The sequence below is a fragment of the Saccopteryx bilineata genome, chromosome 3, assembly GCF_036850765.1.
Source record: "Saccopteryx bilineata isolate mSacBil1 chromosome 3, mSacBil1_pri_phased_curated, whole genome shotgun sequence".
Taxonomy (NCBI): Eukaryota; Metazoa; Chordata; class Mammalia; order Chiroptera; family Emballonuridae; genus Saccopteryx; species Saccopteryx bilineata.
Genome location: NC_089492.1, coordinates 274386051 through 274411260, shown reverse-complemented (window position 1 = coordinate 274411260; position 25210 = coordinate 274386051). Strand labels below are relative to the sequence as shown.

The following is a 25210-nucleotide window of genomic DNA, read 5'->3' as shown; positions in this document are numbered from 1 at the left end:
GCAATTAAGCACTTTAGAGGCCACTGCATCTGAGTGTGTCCGGCCTGCGTGCAGCTGAGAGCAGAAGAAAGGCCCTGCTCGGCCATTCAACCAGAAGGCTAGCGTCCAGAGCAGAGGCGACAGTCCTGCTGTTCCAGGTACTGTCAACTTGAAGGCTGTTTGTGGCACTGACGCCAAAAGCAGGGTCAGCGGTGACACAATGGATGGTGTGTTGGACTGGGATAACAAAGGACCCAGGCTCGAAGCCCCAAGAAATCACCAGGCTGAAAACAGGCTTGGAGGCAGTGTGTCTCCATCAGAGCACAGTCCCACCTGGCCCAAACTTGATTTATGTCTCTGTGATTTCCTTCATCCTCCGTCACCCCCACTCACCTGGCCCAAACTTGATTTATGTCTCTGTGATTTCCTTCATCCTCCGTCACCCCCACTCAGGTCTTCACTTCCCTGTGCTGGTCTCGGCAAAGCACATGGGCTTTCAAATCAGACAGCTTGGATTGCATTCCGGCTTTGCTACTTAGTAACCAAATAACAGCCTATAGATCACTTAAATGTTCAAAGCTTCAGTATCCTCATCTATAAAATGGAGTTATCAATAAATTACCTACTGGAAAGAGCTGTCTTTAGGACTGTACATGATAATGCATCTAAAGTACTCACTGGAAGGTGGGGTATAAAGCAAGTCCCCTACAGTCCTCCTACTGTCTAAGACTCTCCCTGCCTTCCACCTCCTCTTCTGCTGGTGTCCAGTAATGTGTCTCTTGGGTCAGAAGACACTGCTACTAACGGGAGGCCAAACATGCCATGGTGGGCTCCCCTGTCATCTTTAGCTCCTACCTAATGATATGGTGCCTAAGAGAAATCGGGGAAAGTGGGCTGAGGACTGTGTAGTCAGGCCCCTTAAAAGCCTTGAGACATAGACCCAGTCCTCTTCTACCAGATGATCAGAATGATGCTTTACGGTCTCCATGAGCCCTAAAGTGACTAACCCCAGGCTGGTACAATGGTTGATGATAAGCAAGATGAAACGAACAGGCATAAATATAAAAAAATGCAAATTTAGGTTTAAAAAGTCAATACTTTCATAATAGGACAGATTGTTTTAACTTTTATTTATTTATTTATTTATTTTTTAACAGAGGCAGAGATAGACAGGGACAGACAGACAGGAAAGGAGAGAGATGAGAAGCATCAATCATCAGTTTCTCGTTGCGCATTGCGACTTCTTAGTTGTTCATTGATTGCTTTCTCACATGTGCCTTGACCGTGGGCATTCAGCAGACCGAGTAACCCCCTGCTGGAGCTAGCGACCTTGGGTCCAAACTGGTGGGCTCTTTGCTCAAGCCAGATGAGCCCGCGCTCAAGCTGGCGACCTCGGGGTCTCGAACCTGGGTCCTTCCGCATCCCAGTCCGACGCTCTATCCACTGCGCCACCACCTGGTCAGGCTAGGACAGATTGTTTTAAAAGCAAACTCAATCCAAACCAAATTTGTTAGGCCCTTGGTGGAAATGTTAATGTACTCGGGCCATTCATCCAGAAAGAAGGCTAGTGTCCAGAGCTGAGGCGACAGTCCTGCTGTTCCAGGCACTGTCAGCCCATGTCTAGCACGTCCTGTTCAAGCCAGGGCACCACACATTAAAGGACAATAAGAAATGGCAACATGCCTGACCAGGCGGTGGTGCAGTGGATAGAACGCTGGACTGGGATGCGGAGGACCCAGGTTCGAGACCTTGAGGTCGCCAGCTTGAGCGCGGGCTCATCTGGTTTGAGCAAAAAAGCTCACCAGCTTGGACCCAAGGTCGCTGGCTCGAGCAAGGGGTTACTCGGTCTGCTGAAGGCCCAAGATCAAGGCACATATGAGAGGGCAATCAATGAACAACTAAGGTGTCCAACGCACAATGAAAAAAAAAAACTAGTGATTGATGCTTCTCATCTCTCCGTTCCTGTCTGTCTGTCCCTGTAAAAAAAAAAAAGAAAAGAAAAAAAAAGAAATGGCAACATGCCAAATTGCAGGGAAACAGGTGGATGGACTGTGGGCATTTAGCTTAATGAACAAGAAACACAGGGGCCACCATGGGTGAATTCACCGGATGTTAAAGGGTCTGAGGCTTCTTTGGGTAGCTCTTGAGGGGATAACCAGGGCAAGTAGGGAGGAGTTACAAAGTATCAGACCTTGGTCTTAGGTCAGCCTTAGGTTAGAGCTTAGAAATGCCAGCAGCCTGGCTCCCTCCTAAAGGAAGCTGCCCTACACATCGCGTCCGCTGAGGATCACCCTCATGCAGAGAAGGGTAGCCTACTCCATCCTGATTGGATCAGAAGGGGACATCGGATCAAGAGAGCTCTGGGTTTCACCAGGTTGGGCAGTGGCCTATATGTGTTTTGGCAGGTAAAGAAAAACTGAGACAGTCAAGTTGTTGTTTATCTTGGGACTCTGGTCTAAGAATCCCAAGAAGATACGGCAGTGAGCAGTGGGAACTGAAGAGGAAAGGCTGCCACAGGATGGAGAGAACAAACCTTGAGTGGCTTACGCCAACTGAAGTTGTAAGAAGTTATGAGGAAGCAGAAAGTATGAATAAGCAGATGCTATCAGCAAGGGAAAAAATATGGATTAGAAAGAAGAAAAATGCAGACGGGCCTGACCAGGCGGTGGCACAGTGGATAGAGCATCGGACTGGGATGCGGAAGACCCAGGTTCGAGACCCTGAGGTCGCCAGCTTGAGCGTGGGCTCATCTGCTTTGAGCAAAAATTCACCAACTTGGACCCAAGGTCGCTTGCTCAAGCAAGGGGTTGCTCGGTCTGCTGAAGGCCCACGGTCAAGGCACATATGAGAAAGCAATCAATGAACAACTAAGGTGTCGCAATTCGCAACGAAAAACTAATGATTGATGCTTCTCATCTCTCCATTCCTGTCTGTCTGTCCCTGTCTATCCCTCACTCTGACTCTCTCTCTGTCTCTGTAAAAAAAAAAATTAAATAAAAATTAAAAAAAAGAAAAGAAAAGAAAAATGCAGACAGGAGGAAAGCGAACAGATGTCATGAGAGGAAGGGACACAGAGACTGCCCCCATGAAAGACGGGAGCCAGTCTCATGAGCTATCTTGGTTCCCAGAACATTGCACTTCCATTCTGGCAAGGTGGATTTTCATAAACAAACTCCCCTTTTTTCTTGAGGTATGTTAGTGAATCTCTAGTCCTTCTAACCCCCAAAAAGCCTAACTAGAATATCAACTCTAAAAACCATTAAAGTTTCCCGTGGTGGTGAGGGCTGACCCTCGTGGCAGGCCAGTGCCCATGCTGCTTGAGCATGTGGCAGGGAGGATATGAGAGGACACCTAAGCACAGGTGGCTGGACCAGAGACTGCTACGGGCCTGGCCATTTCGCTTGTCTGTGATTTATGACATTAGTCATAATACTTCCATGCTTTGTTTTTTAAAGCATTTCTACAAATTTAACCTATTTATCATCATAACCTCCTCCATAATACAGATGAGGTGAGTGAAAATGAGTTCGGACAGAGGTAGTAGAGCCAAGCAGTGGTTTTCAATCGCCAGTCCATGGACCGATGTTGGTTCATTAAAGAGCTAACCACCCTGATGCTGTATGATGATTACAGAGTCTGGCCTGGCCAATAACTTGGCTGACTGGAGCATCGTCCTGAAGCACAGAAGTTGCTGGCTCAATCCACAGTCAGGGCACATACAGGAACAGACTGATGTTGCTGTCTCTCTCTCATTCTCCCTTCCTCTCTCTCTAAAGTCAATAATCTGAAGAAATTTTTAAAAACAAACATCTAAAACAATTTTTAAGCCTGACCAGGTGATGGCGCAGTGGACAGAGCGTCGGACTGGGATCCTGAGGACCTAGGTTTGAAACCTGGAGGTCGCCAGCTTGAGCGCAGGCTCATCTGGTTTGAGCAAGGCTCGCCAGCTTGAGCCCAAAGTCTCTGGCTCGAGTAAGGGGTCACTCGGTCTGCTGTAGCCCCTCAAACAAGGCACATATGAGAAAGCAATCAATGAACAACTAAGGTGCTACATAGAAGAATTGATGCTTCTCATCTTTCTTCCTTCCTGTCTGTCCCTATCTGTCCCTCTCTCTGTCTCTGTCACCCCCCCACCAAAAAAGAAAAATTTTAAAAAAGATTATAGTCTGTAATCATTGGGTCTATAAATCGTGGCCAGCACAAAATTTCTGGTAGACCAACACTGGTCTGTGGACTGGCGGTGGAAAACCACTGGAGTAGAGAGAGGTGAGTATTCCATTTACAGTGAAGAAACCGCAGCTCAAAGAAAATTAAATGTAGTCAGAGACTACAGGATCTCAATGTAGCCAGAGACAGAGTCAGGATCTGCAAACTTCCTGCTAAGTGTTCTTTCTATATTTCTATGAAACTCTCTCCTTTAGTCGGGGTTTCCTTTTGCCATAAGTTTCCCTGACCCAAGACACATCAGTATAGACCACTATGCATGGAAATCTCAGGACTCCGTGGCTGTCCCACAAGCCCAGTTCTTTCCTTACCGAGGTGCTTCTGAAGGAAGGCCAACATGGCCCGCACCACAATCTCCTGGCCTTCATAGGGGTCCAAGGTCCCACGGGTCTGAGAGGAGAAGAATTTCCCAATCCAAGTCCCAGCCACAAAAGTAAAATCAGTTTGACTCCGGTGAACAGAACCACTAGAGGAAAAGAAAAAGAAGTAACTGGTAGTGATCTGGGGCTAGACCACACAAATATCTCTTAAGTACCTACTATGTGCAAGATATTTTATGTGCATTATTTCACTTAATTTTCACAATAAGAGAAGTGTCTTCCCCTTTGACAGAATCAGGAGAGAAGTGATCTGCCCAAGGTCACACAGTTAGTACGGAACAGAGAATCTGAATACAGGTGTGCTGCCTTCAGAGCTGTCTCAACTCCTAAAGCAAAATGTCTGACAGTGCGGGGAAAAGGCTGGGTCAGCTGGAGTGGGGACTGGGGCAAGGAGGCCACATCTGCAGCACCTGCCATTCCTATGTTATTATAAACTACAACACCATGGCTTTTACCTGGTGACTTTGAAACCTTCACAAAACCTATCAGCTCCTGTCTTCAGAACTATGCCACAAAGTAAACAGGAAAAATGAATTTAAGTGAGGGCAAGTGCTTGCAAAACAGGGTTTCTGGACTAGAATTTAAGTCCTTTGATATCAAATATTATACATTTAATGCAAAAATGAAATTTTCCCAAGGTTCATTCTGAGCTAAATTACTTATAACTAAAATTATTAGCCAAATCAACGAGGGAAGGAAAATCTAAATGCTAGACTTTAATATCAAGCAAAAAAACAAAACAAAACAAAAAAAATCTGACTTAAAAAAATGTATTTTTAAAGGCACATGAAAAGGTATAAGAATAATATAACAGATACTTGAGTGTCTAGCACTCAGTTTAAGAAAGAATACATTACCAGTAGTTAAATCCCCCTGTGTACCTGTTCCCAACTGCTCTCACCTCTTTTCCCTCCAGGAGTCACAATTACCCTGAATCTGACTGGCTGAGGAAACGCCCAAGGAGTCTTCTGTTGCCATGAAAGCGACATGAAAGGGGAAGGGCCGGCCCCATGGAAGAGAGCCCAGCCAAGGGGAGCAAGGGAAGAAGCGCTGATAGTGAGTGCATTCCTAGCCTTCCAGGGCTGTGGATTTGGCATTTCAGCTACCTGAGTAATTCCAAAGGTCTGTGGCATGCAGTTACTTGTTTCGCTGAAACAGAGCCTGGAACCCTTGAAGCATGTATGCTGTTAGGCTCAAGTGTAGGACAGGAGCAAGCCAGAGACTTGTCAGTGAGCCTTCAGCCCTGCACCTGGAGCTCTAGGACCACGCCTATGATATTTTCTGTGAAAATTAGCTTCTGAAAGAAAACTATCTGATAGTGCTGGTGAAGGATCTGAAGAGAATGTGGTTTCTCTTAGCCAGAATATAGATAGTTTCTGGAAGATACTTGAATTTAGATAGTCATGAAAATCTCTAAAAATCTATCTTGTGTATGTCAAAGGTCTACCTTCTTCAAAAGACCAGTAAAATTTCCACATGAGGTGATAGATCTCTGGAGTCCACCCAGACCCTCACTTCTCCCTCCCCAACACACAATCCCACTATACCCTTTATCCAGAAAGCAAGAGGTAAATTCTGTCATAAAGTTACATAAACTAGCGAAGAAATCACTGTAGGTAGAACTAAGTGGAGAAGAAAATCAAATACGAAATTCTAAAGGAATTAAGATTTTAAAATTCAGGAAGCACTCAGGTACTCCATCAAAAGGGAGAGCTTCTAGATAATCCAAAAGTAACGGAGGGAGCTGTAGCTGGGTAGAAAATGCAGAAGACGCTGGGGATTGCGACCTTGGGGTTTACTCACAGGACGGTTATGACCCTGGATTGTTCGTGCTGGGCACAGATCTTCTTCATCAAGTTGACACTCTCCACTGTCTGGAATTTCTCAGTATTGATGAAGAACACAGGGCCTCGGGCCTTCGGGTAAAAGTCACGTTCCAGGGGAAACATCCAAGCATCCAGAGCCACTGCACACCTGAGACAGAACCAGACATTAGGAACTGCCACAAAGAAGTGGTTAGGGCAGTGAGCTTCCTTCAGTGAGGTGAAGGTTCAGAAAGCCAAGAAGGAGGTAGCAGGGTCCACACTCTTTAGTTAGGATCTTTCTCATATGTGCCTTGACTAGGGGGCTACAGCAGACCGAGTAACCCCTTGCTCGAGCCAGCAACCTTGAGTCCAAGCTGGTGAGCTTTGCTCAAACCGGATGAGCCCACGCTCAAGCTGGCGACCTCGGGATCTTGAACCTGGGTCCTCTGCATCCCAGTCCGACGCTCTATCCACTGCGCCATCGCCTCGTCAGGCAGTTAAAATCTTGAATAGAGACCACTTTCACCTGCCACCAAAGATCCTTCTAGATTTTAAACTTGCTGAGGGCACGGATCAGACCTTCTTCCCCTGGGTCTACTCTCAGGCAGCTGACTTCGGTTACACAGAGGGCAGGCACTTCATTCATTTAATCACTCATTCAACATTCGCTGAGTACTGACTACGTGCTTAGCCCTGGGCTTGAATACAGAGATAAATGACACAGTTCTTGCTGCTCTCAGGAGCTCCCAGCCGAGAAGGGGAGACAGAGCAGAACAAGTAACAAATACAGTGAAGCACCCTGATTGCACAAGTTGCTATGTGAATCCAGAGTCTACATTTCAAGGGAGTCAGGGAAAGTCTCCTTAGTGCCACAACCCAAAGATCTAGCCAGTTTGTCAAGCAGTGATCAAGCAGTAGAGTAACCAAGGGCATTACTAAGGCCCTAAGATAAGCCTCCCCCCACCCCAAATGCTCCTCCAGTCTTCTCCCTCTCAGAAAAGGACAATCATCTTCACTCTAATGATACATAACACAGATGAAAAACCTTGATTTCTCTCTTTGCTTTACTTCATGCATCATGTGGTCCTAGAAATTCTAAAACATATTCTGACTCCATTCACATCTCTCCATCTCACTACCTCCATCCTAATGCAAATCCATCCTCTCTCACCCTGACTCTGAGAAGAGCTGCCCTCTAAATAGCCTCCTTGCTTTCAGTCTTGTCCTGCTACAATCCATTCTTCACACAGTAGCCAGAGGGATCTCTTTACATGTACAGATTTTTTTTCTCTGCTTAAAATCCTTCAACCTCTTTCCATCAAACTTAGAATAAAATCTAACTTCCTTTCTCTGACCAACAGCCCAGTGATCTGGCCTCTGTTTATCTCGGATCACATCTTTAATCTCTTCCCCTTCACTGACTATGTTCTTCCCACACTGACACACAGCAAGCTTCCTTCCACCTCAGAGCCTCTGCACTAGCTATTCCCTCTGCCTAGAATGATCTTCCCTTAGACCAGGGGTCCCCAAACTTTTTACACAGGGGGCCAGTTCACTGTCCCTCAGACCGCTGGAGGGCCGGACTATAAAAAAAAACTATGAACAAATTCCCATGCACACTGCACATATCTTATTTTAAAGTAAAAAACTGAAACGGGAACAAATACAATATTTAAAATAAAGAACAAGTAAATTTAAATCAACAAACTGACCAGTATTTCAATGGGAACTATGCTCCTCTCACTGACCACCAATGAAAGAGGTGCCCCTTCCGGAAGTGCTGCGAGGGCCGGATAAATGGCCTCAGGGGGCCACATGTGGCCCACGGGCCGTAGTTTGGGGACCCCTGCCTTAGACCTTCATATGGCTGGCTTCTTTGCCTTTCAAGTCTTGGTTTATGTTATTTTCTAAAAAAAAAAAAAAAAAAAAAGCCTCCAGATACTCTAGCATACCAGCGTATTTCATTTTCTTCATTGCACTTGGGTGCTGAGGCTTTGGTTATCTGTTAGCTTGTTTACTAGTCTGTTTCCTCCCACAAATTCCATGAAACCAAGAGGCCTTGTTTTCTTATTCACCACTGAATCTCCAGCCCCCAAAACAGGCCTAGCACACAACACTTGTGAAACAAATACATCCTGAATAAATGAATGGTGTATAAAGCTAACAGCAGCATCACTGGGAAACTCACCGAAATTGGGTCTCCTTGGCCAAAGCCAGAATAGCTGTGGCCCCTCCAAATGAATGTCCCATTACAGCCACACAGCTCATGTTGATGCCGTCCTGGGGAAAGCAGAGAACTCGGCCCAGTCAGAAACTCAGGAGTGCTTTTTTTTTTTCTTTCTGAAGTGAGAAGCAGGGGGTGGCAGGCAGACAGACTCCCGCATGCACCCAACTGGGATCCACCTGGCATGCCCACCAGGGGGTGATGCTCTGCCCATCTGTGCCGTTGCTCTGTTGCAACCGGAGCCATTCCAGCACCTGAGGCAGAGGCTATGGAGCCATCCTCAGCGCCCAGGCCAACTTTGCTCCCATGGAGCCTTGGCTGTGGGAGGGGAAGAAAGAGACAGAGAGGAAGGAGAGGGGGAAGGGTGGAGAAGCAGATGGACACTTCTCCTGTGTACCCTGACTGGGAATCGAACCTGGGACTTCCACACGCCAGGCCGATGCTCTACCGCTGAGCCAACCAGCCAGGGCCAAGGAGTGCTTTTTAAAGGAATCCTTCAGAGACAAGAAGGAACCGTGAGACAATGACACAGAAGCAAAATTCAGTGGGTGAACCCCTACAACCAACCCCACACTATTAAGAAGCTGTCCACTGGAGAGTAGCTTTTCAGGCAATCTCTGGACTGACAGCCTTCTGTAGGCAAGAATTCTAAAAACCATGTTTTTTATCTTTATTTTTATAATCTTACTCCCTACAAAACCTAGACTAGAGTAGACATTCAAATATCTATGAGTAAATGACTTGATATTAATTATGTGATTCCAACCTGACCTAACAGTCTAATAGTACATTAAGAGTAAGAACTTGGCTAATGCCACTAGGGTCTCAGAGCATCTGTTTGCAGATGCAAAAATAAAAACTTTATAAATTTTTTTTTTAAAGCTTTTTTTTTTTTTTAATTTTTATTTATTCATTTTTAGAGAGGAGAGAGAGAGAGAGACAGAGAGAGAGAGGGAGAGAGACAGGGGGGAGGAGCTGGAAGCATCAACTCCCATATGTGCCTTGACCAGGCAAGCCCAGGGTTTCAAACCGGCGACCTCAGCATTTCCAGGTCGACGCTTTATCCACTGCGCCACCACAGGTCAGGCCTATAAATTTTTTTTTAAAAAGGGTAGGAACTCTATCTTCTAGGTTAAAAATTTTCAACCGGTATGCTGTGAGAATTTTTAAAACATGCAAAACCTATTTAGACAGTGACACTGACTTCTTTTTTCCCTTAGATTGTTAAATTAAAAAATGACAATAGCCAACACAATAGCCACCTGGTAGAAATGAATCAAAATTATACCTATTTTTCTGTCAGATTGGCAAAATATATTTTTTGGTGTGCTGCAGAATTTTAGTAATTTATTATGTGTGCCGTGAAATGAAAAAGGTTGAAAATCACTGCTCTAGATCCCTGTCTCTCTCTCTTTTTTTTTTTTTTTTTAATTTTTATTTATTCATTTTAGTGAGGAGAGGGAGAGACAGAAAGAGAGAATTGGGGGAGGAGCTGGAAGCATCAACTCCCATATGTGCCTTGACCAGGCAAGCCCAGGGTTTCGAACCGGCGACCTCAGCATTTCCAGGTCAACGCTTTATCCACTGCGCCACCACAGATCAGGCCCTGTCTCTCTATTTTTAAAATTGGTAACATTTATTATTTTTCAAATTTATTTATTGATTTGAGAGAGAAACATTGATTTATTGTTCCACTTATCTGGTCCAATGGGATGACACATGTACCAGATCAAGGACAGAATGGGGAAGCCTGACCAGGCAGTGGCGCAGTGAATAGAGTGTCAGACTGGGACGCAGAGGACCCAGGTTTGAGACCCCAAGCTCGCCAGCTACAGCGTGGGCTCATCTGGTTTGAGCAAAGCTCACCAGCTTGAGCCCAAGGTCGCTGGCTCAAGCAAGGGGTTACTCGGTCTGCTGTAGCCCCCAGTCGAGGCACATATGAGAAATAAATCAATGAACAACTAAGGAACCGCAATGAAGAATTGACGTTTCTCATCTTCCTCCCTTCCTGTCTGTCGTCCCCCACCCCGCTAAAAAAAAAAAAAGGACAGAATGAGGGAGCCCCTGCTGCCTGTCCCCTTTGCTCTGAAGTAAGGCCTGTTGTAGAGAAACTAACTCAGATTCTACTTCCCCTGGATCTCTGTCCTGACTGATGCAGCAGAGAGGGCATGTGCCCGCTCAAACATGCTCTGCACGTATCTATTTCTAGCTGTCCCTAGAAGCCTTCAGGACATAGTTACATAAAAAGCCAGTGCAGCTGTCTGTTCAGGGGCTTGGGGAATCTCTGGAGGCTTTGCTGCCCAGCCTCTGCCCTGAACCCTGTTCTTCCCAATTTCTATCCTAAGGCTTTGTATCTAAATTCTCCCCCTTTTCTCAATGCCTCCAGGTCAGCAACTTGGTTGGTGGCCTGTACAGGTATTTTTATAGGCTAATGTAACTCTAATATCAGAAGTATATAGAAGTTTCCCACCTACCACATTTCCTTTCCACATAGGGCCACTCCCTGCCCCCAAACAGGTAAGTTTCTTATGTGTCTTTGCAGAGCTTACTAATGCATACACAGGTAAACATAAATATATACTTGCTGCTTTTTACACAAGGGATTTTTTTTTTTTACCAGAGACAGAGAGTCAGAGAGAGGGATAGACAGGGACAGACAGACAAGAATGAAGAGAGATGAGAAGCGTCAGTCATTAGTTTTTTGTTGCGACACCTTAGTTCAGTGGTAGTCAACCTGTTCCCTACTGCCCACTAGTGGGCGTTCCAGCTTTCTTGGTAGGCAGTAGCGGAGCAACCAAAGTATAAATAAAAAGCTAGATTTAACTATAGTAAGTTGTTTTATAAAGATTTATTCTGCCAAACTTAGCGAAAATCTGACATAAAGTACTTGGTAAGTAATTATTATTATGTTTTAACTTGCTGTAACTCTGTTTTATAAATTTTATAAAGTAAAGTTACTTCCCTACTTTATAAATCACCATTACTGTGGAACTGGTGGGCGGTTAGAAAATTTTACTACTAACAGAGATACAAAAGTGGGCGGTAGGTATAAAAAGGTGACTACCCCTGCCTTAGTTGTTCATTGATTGCTTTCTCCTATGTGCCTTGACCGTGGGGCTACAGCAGACCGAGTAACCCCTTGCTCAAGCCAGCAACCTTGGGTCCAAGCTGGTGAGCTTTGCTCAAACCAGATGAGCCCACGTTCAAGCTGGCGACCTCGGGGTCTCGAACCTGGGTCCTCCGCATCCCAGTCTGATGCTCTATCCACTGCGCCACTGCCTGGTCAGGCTACACAAGGGATGTTAATCTCTTACCTTTTTTACATAATAATGTTAGTACATAGAGAGCTTCCTTATCTTCTTTTTTTTTTTTTGGTATTTTTCTGAAGCTGGAAACGGGGAGACAATCAGACAGACTCCCGCATGCGCCCGACCGGGATCCACCCGGCACGCCCACCAGGGGTGATGCTCTGCCCACCAGGGGGCGATGCTCTGTCCATCCTGGGCATCGCTATGCTGTGATCAGAGCCACTCTAGCGCCTGAGGCAGAGGCCACAGAGCCATCCCCAGCGCCTGGGCCATCCTTGCTCCAATGGAGCCTTGGCTGCGGGAGGGGAAGAGAGAGACAGAGAGGAAGGAGAGGGGGAGGGGTGGAGAAGCAGATGGGCGCCTCTCCTGTGTGCCCTGGCCGGGAATCGAACCCGGGACTTCTGCACGCCAGGCCGACGCTCTACCACTGAGCCAACCGGCCAGGGCCTCCTTATCTTCTTTTTATAACTACATTTGATTTCACCATCATACAGACAGCCACTGATCACCAAATCTGTTCCTCTTCTTCTTGGACACATAGCTAGACTCTATTTCCCAGGAGTCAGATGTAACCTTGAGGCCCAGTTCTAGCCAACAGAATGTGAATGCAAGTGAAATCTCTACTTCCAGGCCTGGTCCACACAAACTCTTTCGTACAATCCTCTATGCCCTTTCCCATTCCTGGCTTAATGTACACAGTGAAGCTGAGTTTCCCAAGTGGAAGAGGGTAGAGCTATAAGATAAAAGGAACCTGGATCCCTGAGTCACCCCATGCACAGGAGCACCCATTTGGGACTTTATGTTGGAGAGAAATAAATTTCTATTATGTTAAGCCACTGAGATTTGGGGTTTCTGTGTATAGCAATTAGCATTGGCCAAACGAATACCTCCATTGTTCCATAATTTATTAAAACTAGTACACTTATTACTGAACATTTAGGATACTATCAATCTTTTTCTATCACAGACAACACTGAAATGAATTATCTTGTACACATATCATGTTGTATGTGTGCAGGTATCTGTAGAATAAATTTCCAGAACTAGAAATTGCTGGTTCAAAAAATATGTACATTTGTATTGTTAACAGCTGTTGCCAAACTGCCCTGCATGGGGCAATTTGTACCTTCACAGGCGACGCAGGAGAGCACTACTTCCCCAGAGCTTTGCCAACAAGAATGAGTAGGCAATTTTTAGATCTTACTCAATCTAATAAGTGAATATTTACTTGGCCTTTTTTATCCTGTGTTTCTCCCAAAGGCTACCTCTTAAGTAATCCAACTATTTGATAGCCTGCCATTCCCCAACCTCTGTCTCAGGCTCACAGGCACATGGGCCTGGACTTCAGAGCCTGGGAGCCCTGCTTACCTGGTGGGGGCTACAGACACACGAAACAGTTGGTGACTCCAGATCTCAGGTTCTGCCTTACCTACTAGCCATCTCCATGGAGATGCTTCTCCCTGGAAAGCTTTATCAGAGCCTTTAAAAGTATTTTCCAAAGAGGCTTTGGGGCATACAGCACAGTCCCTGGAATCCAAAAGCCCCAATTTAAATGTTAACTGTACCATTTACTTAGCTGTGTAACTTTGAGAAGATGCTCAGCCTCTTTGATCTTTGGTTTCTATGTGAAGAGATAATAATGCTGACCACGTACATTTGTGTGAGGGGCTCTTACATTGTAAGTACTCATAAAGCAGTAATTGTTGTTTTATGTATATTTGTTAAGTGAAGAAAAAGGCCATAAGGCCCTGGCCGGTTGGCTCAGAGGTAGAGCGTTGGCCTAGCCTGCGGAGGACCGGGTTCGATTCCCAGCCAGGGCACACAGGAGAAGCGCCCATTTGCTTCTCCACCCCTCCGCCGCGCTTTCCTCTCTTGTCTCTCTCTTCCCCTCCCGCAACCAAGGCTCCATTGGAGCAAAGATGGCCCGGGCGCTGGGGATGGCTCTGTGGCCTCTGCCTCAGGCGCTAGAGTGGCTCTGGTCACAACATGGCAACGCCCAGGATGGGCAGAGCATCGCCCCATGGTAGGCGTGCCGGGTGGATCCCGGTCAGGCGCATGTGGGAGTCTGTCTCTCCCTGTTTCCAGCTTCAGAAAAATGAAAAAAAAAAAAAAAAAAAAAGAAAAAGGCCATAAAACAGCTTGTATTAAATAACATTATTGTTTTTTAAATGCACATACAAATATATATGTAGGATATGCATTTTAAAAGAACTAGAAGAACAAACATCAAAATGTCAAAAAACTTCTTTGTTTCTTTTTCCTTTATGTTTTTATGTGATATCTTAGATCTCTAAGCTACTTTTGAAATTGGAGGGGAAAAGACTGGGTGAGAGAGGGTAATGTACCAAACCGCCAGGGTAGTTTCTATCCTCTTGGGGATTCTTGGGGTTCCCTCAAAGAAAGGAATTAGCCTGTAGGGAATATAGGGGTTTTTTTGCTGCCAGATAAACCCTTCCTTGGGGAAGGGACCATCTCCCTCAGCCTTGTGGCCCTGTGGGGCTGTCAGAAGTGGGTGTGTATCCTAGGCAGGCCAATCAGATTACCCTACCCATCTCGCACAGGGATTGCCCAAAAGAGGCATGTGATCCAATCAAGGCTACAGCTTTCCCCCAGATTAGTGGAATCTAACAGTCTCTTTTCCTTTTAAATCTGGAGCTGAGCTGAAATGGAGGCTTGGGCACTGGCAACTAGGTTTCTTGCCTAATGGAGAGATTCTGGTGAGAATGAAGCCCACACAGGTGGCATGGAACTGCAACAGAGGAATGGAGCCAGAGCTTTGATGGTAACGTTTGAGACACTGGATCTAACTGCACCGGCTTGAAGCCAGTCTGCTTTTGGTCTTCCTAGTTATCTGAGCCAGTAAATTCTCTTTTGGTTTAAGCTAGTAAGTCAGGGAGGTTCCTGTCACATGTAACTAAGAAAGTCCTGATGAATACATGAACTCAGGTCATACCAGTTACTCTCATACCTTTAAGGTCATCAGGTCCAACCCACCAGGCAAGATGTTGAGGACAGTCTTCCCAGCAGCGACCTCTTGCAGGATCCTAAACACCCGCATACACTCGCTTACCCGCTGATGCACCTGCAACAGAGACAGTCCCAGTGGGAGTGGGAACACTACAAACCATCTGGCTAGAAACTCACTCCCCTATGGAGCCAAGGAAGAATGCAGGGGTGTTTCCTCCCCCACATCTCAGTGAGCACTGTGGGCCCCACATGCTGAGAAAGGCTCAGCTGCTGCTCAGCAGCTCACATAAGCATCACCTAATGGCACAATGGAGTCAGACCTGCTGTTCACACTCTACTTACCTACCCTCCATGGGATTGTCAGGAGAACCAAGTAAGACAATGTATATGAAGGCATTTTGAAAATAAAAGGAAATAAAGGTGCTCTTATTATTAATCCAGTACTGGATTCTACTTGCCCATTTATTGTCCACATCCACTGTTTTTGTCTGCCTAGCACTTACCCACTGTACTTCTCCTGTCAACCCTGCCTTTGAGGATTGCCTCCCACCCTGCAAAATAAACCCCAAAAGAAAAAAAAAACCACCTAACAATGTATTTCTGATGGGAACTTCCCGTTTTGGTACTTCTTCTCAGCTTAGGAGTCTCTTTCCAGGATTTTTCAGACCATAGCTTGCGGCAGGAGTGGGGACTAGGGGAGCAACATCAAAACAGTCCCATTCTCTCAGATGGCGATGTCAAACAGATGCAAGCTCAGAGCTATCAAGTACTGTGGTTCTAGCTTCATAAAGTGAGTCAGTCTGCAGATGAGACCAACCAGCAGAGGACACAGGGATGAACATGAAAAACCAGCCCGGATGGCATCTGAGTCTGGTTCCAGTGGTCTTGCCCCTCCTACAAGTCTGCTTACATAAGCCAATCAATTCTCCCTTTTGCCTCATGAGCTTAAGTTGGGCTTCTGTCACTTGCAATTATAAAGTCTTGATTAACACCTCATATGCTTCTCATATTGATGTGGCAAGCTCAGACTCACTAGGACTGCGATTTCAAGAGCGAAGGTCAGATAAGTCTGCTTAGTGAATGTAGTACAAAGAGGACAGGCTTATTAATTCTTTATCCCAAACCGGCCCAAGTGTACCTGGCTATTCCGAACATGAAATTCCTTCTCCCCTTCCTTAATTTGACGGTAGGGAATCCATTCCTCCTCCATCAACTCATGGTTCTCTTCTGGGGCCTGCTTGCAGAAACAGGTGGTCGCAGCCGACCCATCCCTGAAATACACATGCCACCAGAGAGAAACCAGAAGACACTCTTGAGCTTATTTCTCCCCTTACCAAATCCTCCTTTTCCGCCAAGACACTGGATCATCCTTCAGCTAACAGGGAAAACGATCTGCGGCAGGCGTAGGAGAGCAGAAAAAACATGGATTTTGGAGACTGACTTGGATTTGAACCCCAACTCAGCTGTGTCACTTTCAGCAAGTTATATAACATCTTTGAACCTTGGTTTCTTCACTTTTATAATGGATACAACACTTGCACGGTTGTTGTGAGGATTAGGGGACTAGCCTGGAACCTAGCCCACTGTCAGCACCCAACCCATGATAGTTCACTATGACTGTCATCCCTCACCTGTGCTCTGGCACAGCGACCACAAAGCCATGGGACGCCAGCTCCATGCAGAAGGCTGAATATAGTGTCCTAGAGATTCAGAAAGGAACAGAGAAAAGTGATCAGAAAAATGGCCCTTAGCCCCCGTTCTAACCATTCTCTGCTCGTGATCATCTCAAAAGATTGAATGAAGGAAGTTGCAGCAGCTCTCTCAAGGTGCCTTCTCCAGCCACAATACCCCTGTTCTCACCAAGGCTCCAAGTGTCCTCCTCTAGGAAGCCTGTGCAAACCAACCCATGGTGGTTTCCAACCCTATACACTGACACCCATTTGCACATACACCCCCACCCCCACCCCGCAATACAGTTTGGCTACTTCAACAACTGCATTTTTATTGTTATATTGTATGTATCCAAATTAGTTAGTAAGCACCTTGAGGATAGGGGCTCTGGTTATTTATTATTATTTTTATTCAGTGAGAGGATGGGAAGCAGAGGCAGACTCCCACATGCACCCTGACTGGGATCCACGGGGCAAGCCCACTAGGGGGGATGCTCTGCCTATCTGGGGCCCTTGCTCCATTGCTCAGCAACTGAGCTCTTAGCATCTGAGGTGGAGGCCAGGGAGCCATCCTCAGGGCCTGGGGCCTACTCACTTCAATTGAGCCATGGCTGCAGGAGGGGAAGAAAGACAGAGAGACAGAAGTGAGGGGGGTGGGTGAGAAGCAGATGAGCACTTCTTCTGTGTGCCCTGAGTGGGAATCGAACCCGAGACATCGTATATTAGGATGACGCTCTACCACTGAACCAATTGGCCAGGGCTGGCTATCTCTTTAATATACAAATATGCATCTGTGATTCAGCATGTGGTATTTTTGTCTGTTCTCCAACTTTACAGGAAGAAAAGGAATACGGTAGACACTGCTAACTGCCCACCGCAGACACCTTTCCCCTTCCTCGTTAATAACAGAATCTAATTTTCAGCTAAAAACATTGTGATGTCTTTAAAATATGACATTTTTGGCCCTGGCCGGTTGGCTCAGTGGTAGAGCATTGGCCTGACGCGCAGGAGTTCCGTGTTCGATTCCCAGCCAGGGCACACAGGAGAAACGCCCAGCTGCTTCTCCACCCCTCCCCCTCTCCTTTCTCTGTCTCTCTCTTCCCCTCCCGCAGCCAAGGCTCCATTGGAGCAAAGCTGGCCCAGGTGCTGAGGATGGCTCTGTGGCCTCTGCCTCAGGTGCTAGAATGGCTCTGGTTGTAACAGAGTAACGTCCCAGATGGGCAGAGCATTGCCCCCTGGTGGGCATGTCGGGTGGATCTCGGTCAGGCGCATGCGGGAATCTGTCTGCCTCCCCGTTTTTCTTTTATTAAAAAAAAATAATAATAATAATAAATAAATAAAATAAAATATTTTCCAGCCTCCTCTATAGTCAAGTTTGTCTGTGTGATTTAAGTTCTAGCCCAGCAATAAAAATATAGTACTGGCCTGACCTGTGGTGGCGCAGTGGATAAAGCGTCGACCTGGAAATGCTGAGGTCGCTGGTTCGAAACCCTGGGCTTGCCTGGTCAAGGCACATATGGGAGTTGATGCTTCCAGCTTCCCCCCTTCTCTCTCTCTGTTTCTCTCTCTCCCTCTTTATCTCCTCTTTAAAAATGAGTAAATAAAAAAAAATGCAAGGTATAATTAAAAAAAATAAAAATTAAAAAATATATAGTACTATACTCAGTAATTTAAAATTTTCTAGTAGATATATATTTTAAAAGTAAAAAGAGCCCTGGCCGGTTGGCTCAGTGGTAGAGCGTTGGCCTGGCATGCAGGAGTCCCGGGTTCGATTCCCGGCCAGGGCACACAGGAGAAGCGCCCATCTGCTTCTCCACCCCTCCCCCTCTCCTTCCTCTCTGTCTCTCTCTTCCCCTCCCGCAGCCGAGGCTCCACTGGAGCAAAGTTGGCCCGGGCGCTGAGGATGGCTCCATGGCCTCGCCTCAGGTGCTAGAATGGCTCTGGTTGCAACAGAGCGGCACCCCAGATGGGCAGAGCATCGCCCCCTGGTGGGCATGCCGGGTGGATCCCAGTTGGGCACATGCGGGAGTCTGTCTGACTGCCTCCCTGTTTCCAACTTCAGAAAAATACAAAAAAAAAAAAGTAAAAAGAAACAGGTGGGATTAATTTTGGTAATATATTTAACTCAATGTAGCCAAACACAGTCATCTCAACATAAAATCAAAACATTTTTAAATGAAGTAGTATTTTATTACTTTTTCTTTTTTAATATGAAGTCTTTGAAATCCAGTGTGCATTTCATATTTACAGTTTGGACACTCAGTTTGGACCAGCCATATTTCAAATGTTCAACAGCCACATATGGCGAGGGGCTATGATAATGGACAGAGCAGCTCTAGTCAATGGGATGTAAGCAGTCGTATTAGACAGAACTTTCAGGAAATCTCCTTAAAAAGGAGAGTTCTCCCTTCTTTTCCTTCCTATTGCCTTGAACATAGATGTAATGGCTAGAGCTAAAATAGCCACCCTGGGTCATGAGACATCCTCAGAAATGGAAGCCAGGCCCTGGCCAATTAGCTCAGTTGATTAGAGCATCTTCCAGATATGCCAAAGTTGTGAGTTTGATCCCCAATCAAGGCACATATAAGAATCAACCAATGAATGCATAAATAAGTGGAACAACAAAGTTGATGTTTCTCTCTCTTTCTTCCTTCCTCTCTCTCTAAAATCAATAAAATAAACAAAATAGATGCCTTTGACATGTGTAACACTCTAGACTTATATGCTGGTGAATGAATGTAGAAAATATTCACAGGTTTAAATATGAACATACGTACTACAGTTGTTAAGCTAAATAACAGGCCAAGGTGCAGAAATCAGAATTCATGGAAAGACTAATGACTGGATACTGAGAAAACTTAGGCCTGAGTCTGCCGAAGTCTCATAAAAGAGATGTTATAGTTCACCATCGTATTCCTCTAGTAGAAACCGAGCGGGCTGCATGTGTACTCCTACCGAGTGCCAGTCTAACTGAATCCTCACAAACCACCCTGAAATCTAGACTCAGAGTTCGACAACTGTCCCAAGCTCAGGCAGAGTGCAGGAGATATGGCTGGGATGTAAAGGGGAGGCTGAGAACTCCACAGGGGTAGAAAGCGAGTCTATCTCATCACCGCTACATCAGTGCAGTTATCCGTCAATATATGTTGAATATACGACTCTGACTATAAAGCTCAAACTCTTTCTAATACTTCTGTGCTGTTAAACAGGAAGAAAGCTAGCTAAAAGTGTCAATTTATATAAATGCTGGAACATGAGAAGCCTGCTGAAAGGCTCCACCGGGTGAAAGGAGCCTAGGGAAGGCCTTCAAGAGAAGGTGACCCAAGGCTATGGAATGAAGCAGATGGTGGGTAAGACAGCTGGCAGACGGAAATGTCTGTTTCTCTGCCCTTTGAGAATAAGACTCAGCAGCTGTCATTAGGCAAGGAATATGACAAGGTCTAAGGGAGAGAAGCTCTTACCTGAAGGCTCCCAGGCCATGAGAGAAGATGATCAAGGGATAACCAGAGTCCTTTGTCTTAAAGGGGCCATTCCAGCTAATAGGCAGGCGACAAGACCCTAGCAGAGACACAAGCTGTAGAATCTCTGGCTGTCCAAAAGCTGTAATTCCAAGGGTAGCCTGGGCATAGGCATGTGTGGGAACACATGTCCCTCCTTCTGGAGGACCACCACGTACCCCTGAGCAACCCAGGGCAACCAATCACCTTGTCTTTCCCGTTTTACTCCCTAGAAAGCATAAACACAATAGAAAATGGGAAGATAGGCCCTGGCCGGTTGGCTCAGCGGTAGAGTGTCGACCTGGCGTGCGGGGGACCCGGGTTTGATTCCCGGCCAGGGCACATAGGAGAAGCGCCTATTTGCTTCTCCACCTCCACCCCCTCCTTCCTCTCTGTCTCTCTCTTCCCCTCCCGCAGCCGAGGCTCCATTGGAGCAAGGATGTCCCGGGCGCTGGGGATGGCTCCTTGGCCTCTGCCCCAGGCGCTAGAGTGGCTCTGGTTGCAGCAGAGCGACGCCCCGGAGGGGCAGAGCATCGCCCCCTGGTGGGCGTGCCGGGTGGATCCTGGTTGGGCGCATGCGGGAGTCTGTCTGACTGTCTCTCCCCATTTCCAGCTTCAGAAAAAAAAAAAAAAAAAAAAAAAAAAAGGGAAGATAAACCCAACTGGGACATACTGAACAACCAGGGGCTAAATCCCCGAGATTCCAAGGTAGTGAGTGGGTAGAGTTCCTAATGGTGGAGCCTTCCAGGGGGTGGATGATTCAGTGAGACCCCACGGAAGAGGAGAGAGCTGGGGGGGGGGGGGCTGCAGGAGGCAGTATGCTCTTTGGTGGTTAAGAATGGTTCTTTGATCTACCCAGCTGGCACAGAGTGGGAATTACATGCTGAATACATGAATAACAGCCACCATTTGTGGGACACTCTCCATCCCAAGCACTGCACTAGAAGCTGTACATACATCCCAGACTGGAAACCTGCAAAGGCAGGTGTTCAGGCAGGCCACATAACTTTCCCAAGCCCTACATCGAATAAATGATAAAGTCTGGACTCGAATCCAGGACAATCTATAATAAAAGTTCTTAGTATATAATTCTCTCTCAATTGTCCACATACCATGCTGGCTAATGGATGCCTCACTACAAAAGAGCTGGACAATGAAAGCTATAAGGTACATAGGGACCTCCTAGGAACACAACCAAGAAGCTGGGAAGGCATCTAGGGATGAGACCAGCTCTTACCCACAGCCATGTTGAAGAGCAAAGCCCCCCAGCGCTTGTTGAACTTCAGGTATTCGGCCAGGCCAGTGTAGTACTCGTAGCGGGGAATCCACAAGGGCTGTTCCATGGTCTCCTCTCCCTCCTGACAGGGGTAGAAGAGTCTAAAGAAGCTCCCCTGTAGGAAGTAAAGAACAGCTTCTTAGAGCAAGAAGCCCAAGCACCGCAAGATCTCCCCACGGACGCTCAGTAGGTGTTAGCAAAATACCAAAATGGAAAAACTTGAGCTTCGATTCACATACCTGAATTGTGCATTCCAAAAATCCAGAAAGAGGCTATTTTATTTTTAAAGTACACATAAGGCTTATGTTATTTCAAATAGCCAACTGTATTTTGTATTACATCTAGGGGTGCACTAAAATATTTTCAGTGCTTAGGACACCAAAAAATGTAAATCCGGTGCTGAGCTCAGACCTGGAGGAACCCCAGGAGTAAGGTTAGCCTTCATGCTGACTGGAGCCACAGGTGGGCCGCCTCCAGCCGGCCCTTGGGAAGCGGCAGCACACTCCTTTTACACAGGAGTCGGTAAGAGGGTACCAGGAAGTACGTGCCTCTCACAAGGGAGAGGGGAGTCCAAGGGCCAGCACAGAAGGACCTAGGAACTGATGGAAGAAAAGTCTGGAACCAAAGCAGGAGGGAAAAATAAACAAAGACAGGAAGAGAGAAAGACAACTGTCTTCCCATCTAGGTTGAAAGTCAGAGGCCAACGGCACATGGTCCACTGCTCTTCCTCCCATACACTCAGATTCATATGAGGTCAAACACCTTTCCAGGATCAGGTATGTGCTCTCGCGACAGGTGACAGGATCTGCAAGCTGCCTTTGAAGCCAGTGCCCTCTTTCCTTCTAGCTGGAAAAAGAACCCGTAAGTTCTACTGAGAGGATGAAAAACAGGGAAGACAGATCTGGAGCTCTATAACCCAATCCAGACCAGCACTAACCCACTGTTCCCCCATGCACTTCTGACGGAAGTGCACCATCAGACTGGCTACTGACAAGTAACTTTGCAGGCAGAAGCAGTGTAGATGCACAAGGATGGAGCTGGCGACACTTACCTGGGGACTCTGGCCCTCCATCACATCCCCGCAGCCCACATGGTGGGGTCCTGTGACAGGTGGAAAGCCCACAGACTGGTTGACCCCCATCTCATCACCAGTTGACTCGAACAACAATGTGGGCAGTGCTGACCTTGATGGCTGGAGGGTGGAACACAGAACAACCATTTGCTGGTTCCCTGAGCTTCCTGTTGCTTATTCATGTCATCTGCCACCACTGTCCCCCCTCCTTATCACCCATCCTCCCTGCCAGTGACTCACTCAATCTTCCACATCATCTCCTTTGCTACAGTGCCTTTGTCAAGGGTTAGGGGAGCGTTTGTTGTTGGGAGAGGAAGTGGTGAAGGGATGACTATGAAGAGCAGAGACAGCTTCCATGCTCCTCAAAACCCACTAAGTGTTTATCTGGCCCAGCTCGGCAGTAACTGCTGCAGGGGTTAACCCTTACCGATCCTGCTCATGGGGAGACTGGGTAACACAGGTGACCCTTGAACAACAGTTTGCACTGCATGTTCCTGATTATACATACACTTTTTTCAATAAGTATACAGTCAGTCATCCTTTTCTCTAGGTTTTGCATCCTCAGATTCAATCAACCACAGATCAAAAACAGCATTTTTAATCCGTATGTGGGAACACATGGATGCGGAGGGCTGGCTGTATGCATTGTTCTACACCGTTTTATATAAGGGACCTGAGCACTGGCAGATCTTGCTCTCTTCAGGGGCGGGGCGTGTGGTCCTGGAACCAATCTCCTGAAGATACTGAGGCACAACTGTAGTTTTGGGGAAGTCAAAAGTTATGCACAGATTTTCAACTGCATGAGGGGTCGGACCCCTAACTCCCCACATTGTTCAAGGCCAACTAACTGTACATTTACAGAATCACTGACCTAAAAAATTGACTATAAAGGTGGCACTTATGCTGGGCCTTGAAATATGAGGAAGACTTAGAGGCAGGGAAGAAAAAGGAAAGCATTTCTATACAGGACATAATATAAGAGCAAAACAGGGTAGAGAGTAAAGAGTATGATGGGGCAGTAGCTCAAACAGGAGCCTTCAACGTGGCAGCTGTGCATGCTTCCGACTAGAGAACACTTTTGGAACGTGGCTGCTCCCTACACTGGGGCCAACGCCACTGCCCCATCCTTCAGTCTCATCACCACCAGCACCACCACCATCACTACACTCTGTGCCAGGAGCTACACTAAGTGCTTACATGGACTATTTAATTGAATCCTTTCAACAATCCTCTGAGATATGTACTGTTATCTCATCTTACAAATGAGGAAAATGATGTTTGATAAAGGCAGGTAATTTACTCAAGAACATACAGCTAGCAGAACCAGCTCAGTAATATGGCTGTTAATGTGGAGGACGTCATCAAACTTCTCAATATCCATTCTATCTTGCCTTCTTACACAGTAGCTCTGTGATTTGATTATGGCTGAACCATTCCTAACCTCTAGAGTTGGTCCTAAACTGACCTGAGCCAATCAGCCCTTGGTATCCCCTGGTCAGTATTCAGAGGAAGAGTGGGTACAGGATGTAAGAATAGAGCCCAGGATTTCAGTTTGATGGTTAAGAGCGGAAAAGTTCTTTCTTGTTTTGAACTACAGCAATGTGCAGATATAAAGCCTTGAACTATTTGTTGCAGCCACTTTGCTACCTTGAGGATGAAACTACCCATAGAGGGTTGCAGAGCTAAGAGAATCAGAGGAATAGTCATATTTGTGAAGACATTAAGAATCTCAGGATTAGCCTGACCAGGCGGTGGTGCAGTGGATAGCGCGTTGGACTGGGATGCAGAGGACCCAGGTTCGAGACCCCGAGGTCGCCAGCTTGAGCGTGGGCTCATCTAATTTGAGCAAAATCCCACCAGCTTGAACCCAAGGTCGCTGGCTCCAGCAAGGGGTTACTCGGTCGGCTGAAGGCCCGCGGTCAAGACACATATGAGAAAGCAATCAATGAACAACTAAGGTGTTGCAACACACAATGAAAAACTAATGATTGATGCTTCTCATCTCTCTCTGTTCCTGTCTGTCTGTCCCTGTCTATCCCTCTCTCTGACTCTCTCTGTCTCTGTAAAAAATAAATTAATTAATTAAAAAAAAAAAGAATCTCAGGATTAGATTATAAATGAAACTTGACTCAATCCTAGACTTTCTAGTTATATGTCAATAAATCCCTTTATTTAAACCGGGTTTAGATTTCTATTGCTTGAACCAAAAGCATCTAAACTGATACACTGAATCTTGAGCTCACATTTTTTTGTTGTTGTTGTTCTTTTTTTCTTTTGAGAGACAGAGACAGAGAGGAAAAAGAGACAGGAAAGGAGGCGGGAAAGAGGAAGAGAGAGTGAGAAGCATCAACTCATAGTTGCTTCACTTCAGTTGCACACTGATTGCTTTTGTATATGCCTTGACTATACAAGGGATTGGACCTTGGGCTCAAGCCCAGTCAGCAATTCCTTGCTCAAGCTGGTAACCTTTGGGCTTAAGCCAGCTACCCTTGGACTCAAAGCCAGTGACCTTGGGCTTCAAGCCAGTAACCTTTGGGCTCAAACCAGAGAACTTGGGATCATGTTAATGACCCCACACTCACGCCAACAAACTCAGGGATCAAACCAGTAACCTCAGAGTTCTAGGTCAATGCTCTATCCAGAGCGCCACCACTGGTGAGGTCAGAGTTCACATTTTTAATCATTACATTATTCTGCTTCCTTAAGGCACTCTGAGATGGATCAGAGGATTCAAGTCAAAGCATGTCTGGGAAAGTAAACCTTAGAGCAGGGGTCCCCAAACTTTTTTCACAGGGGGCCAGTTCACTG

General features: G+C 46.4%; 2 protein-coding genes across 4 annotated transcripts in view; both read right to left on the bottom strand.

Annotated features, from left to right (window-relative positions):
• The window catches only part of PAQR7 (progestin and adipoQ receptor family member 7), a 146136-nt gene that overhangs the window by 96807 nt on the left and 24119 nt on the right, over window positions 1–25210 (bottom strand). Inside the window, exon 1 of one of the 2 annotated variants that reach the window (XM_066270046.1) lies at window positions 17988–18062. The exons of the other annotated variant lie outside the window; for it this stretch is intronic. The gene's annotated coding sequence lies outside the window, so the exon portion shown is untranslated. Of the gene's footprint in view, window positions 1–17987; window positions 18063–25210 lie in introns of those variants that run through there. 2 annotated transcript variants of the gene reach the window in all.
• The window catches only part of PAFAH2 (platelet activating factor acetylhydrolase 2), a 70063-nt gene that overhangs the window by 38895 nt on the left and 5958 nt on the right, over window positions 1–25210 (bottom strand). For both annotated transcript variants that reach the window (XR_010730489.1, XM_066270043.1), the window contains exons 2-10: window positions 22382–22522; window positions 21292–21445; window positions 20019–20115; window positions 16519–16587; window positions 16026–16158; window positions 14889–15002; window positions 8577–8668; window positions 6387–6557; window positions 4515–4669 (exon numbers count right to left, since the gene is read on the bottom strand). Coding sequence is in view for 1 of the 2 variants with exons in the window: in XM_066270043.1 (XP_066126140.1) it covers window positions 4515–4669; window positions 6387–6557; window positions 8577–8668; window positions 14889–15002; window positions 16026–16158; window positions 16519–16587; window positions 20019–20115; window positions 21292–21445; window positions 22382–22471 (1075 nt within the window). In the remaining variant the exon portion in view is untranslated. The remainder of the gene's footprint in view (window positions 1–4514; window positions 4670–6386; window positions 6558–8576; window positions 8669–14888; window positions 15003–16025; window positions 16159–16518; window positions 16588–20018; window positions 20116–21291; window positions 21446–22381; window positions 22523–25210) is intronic.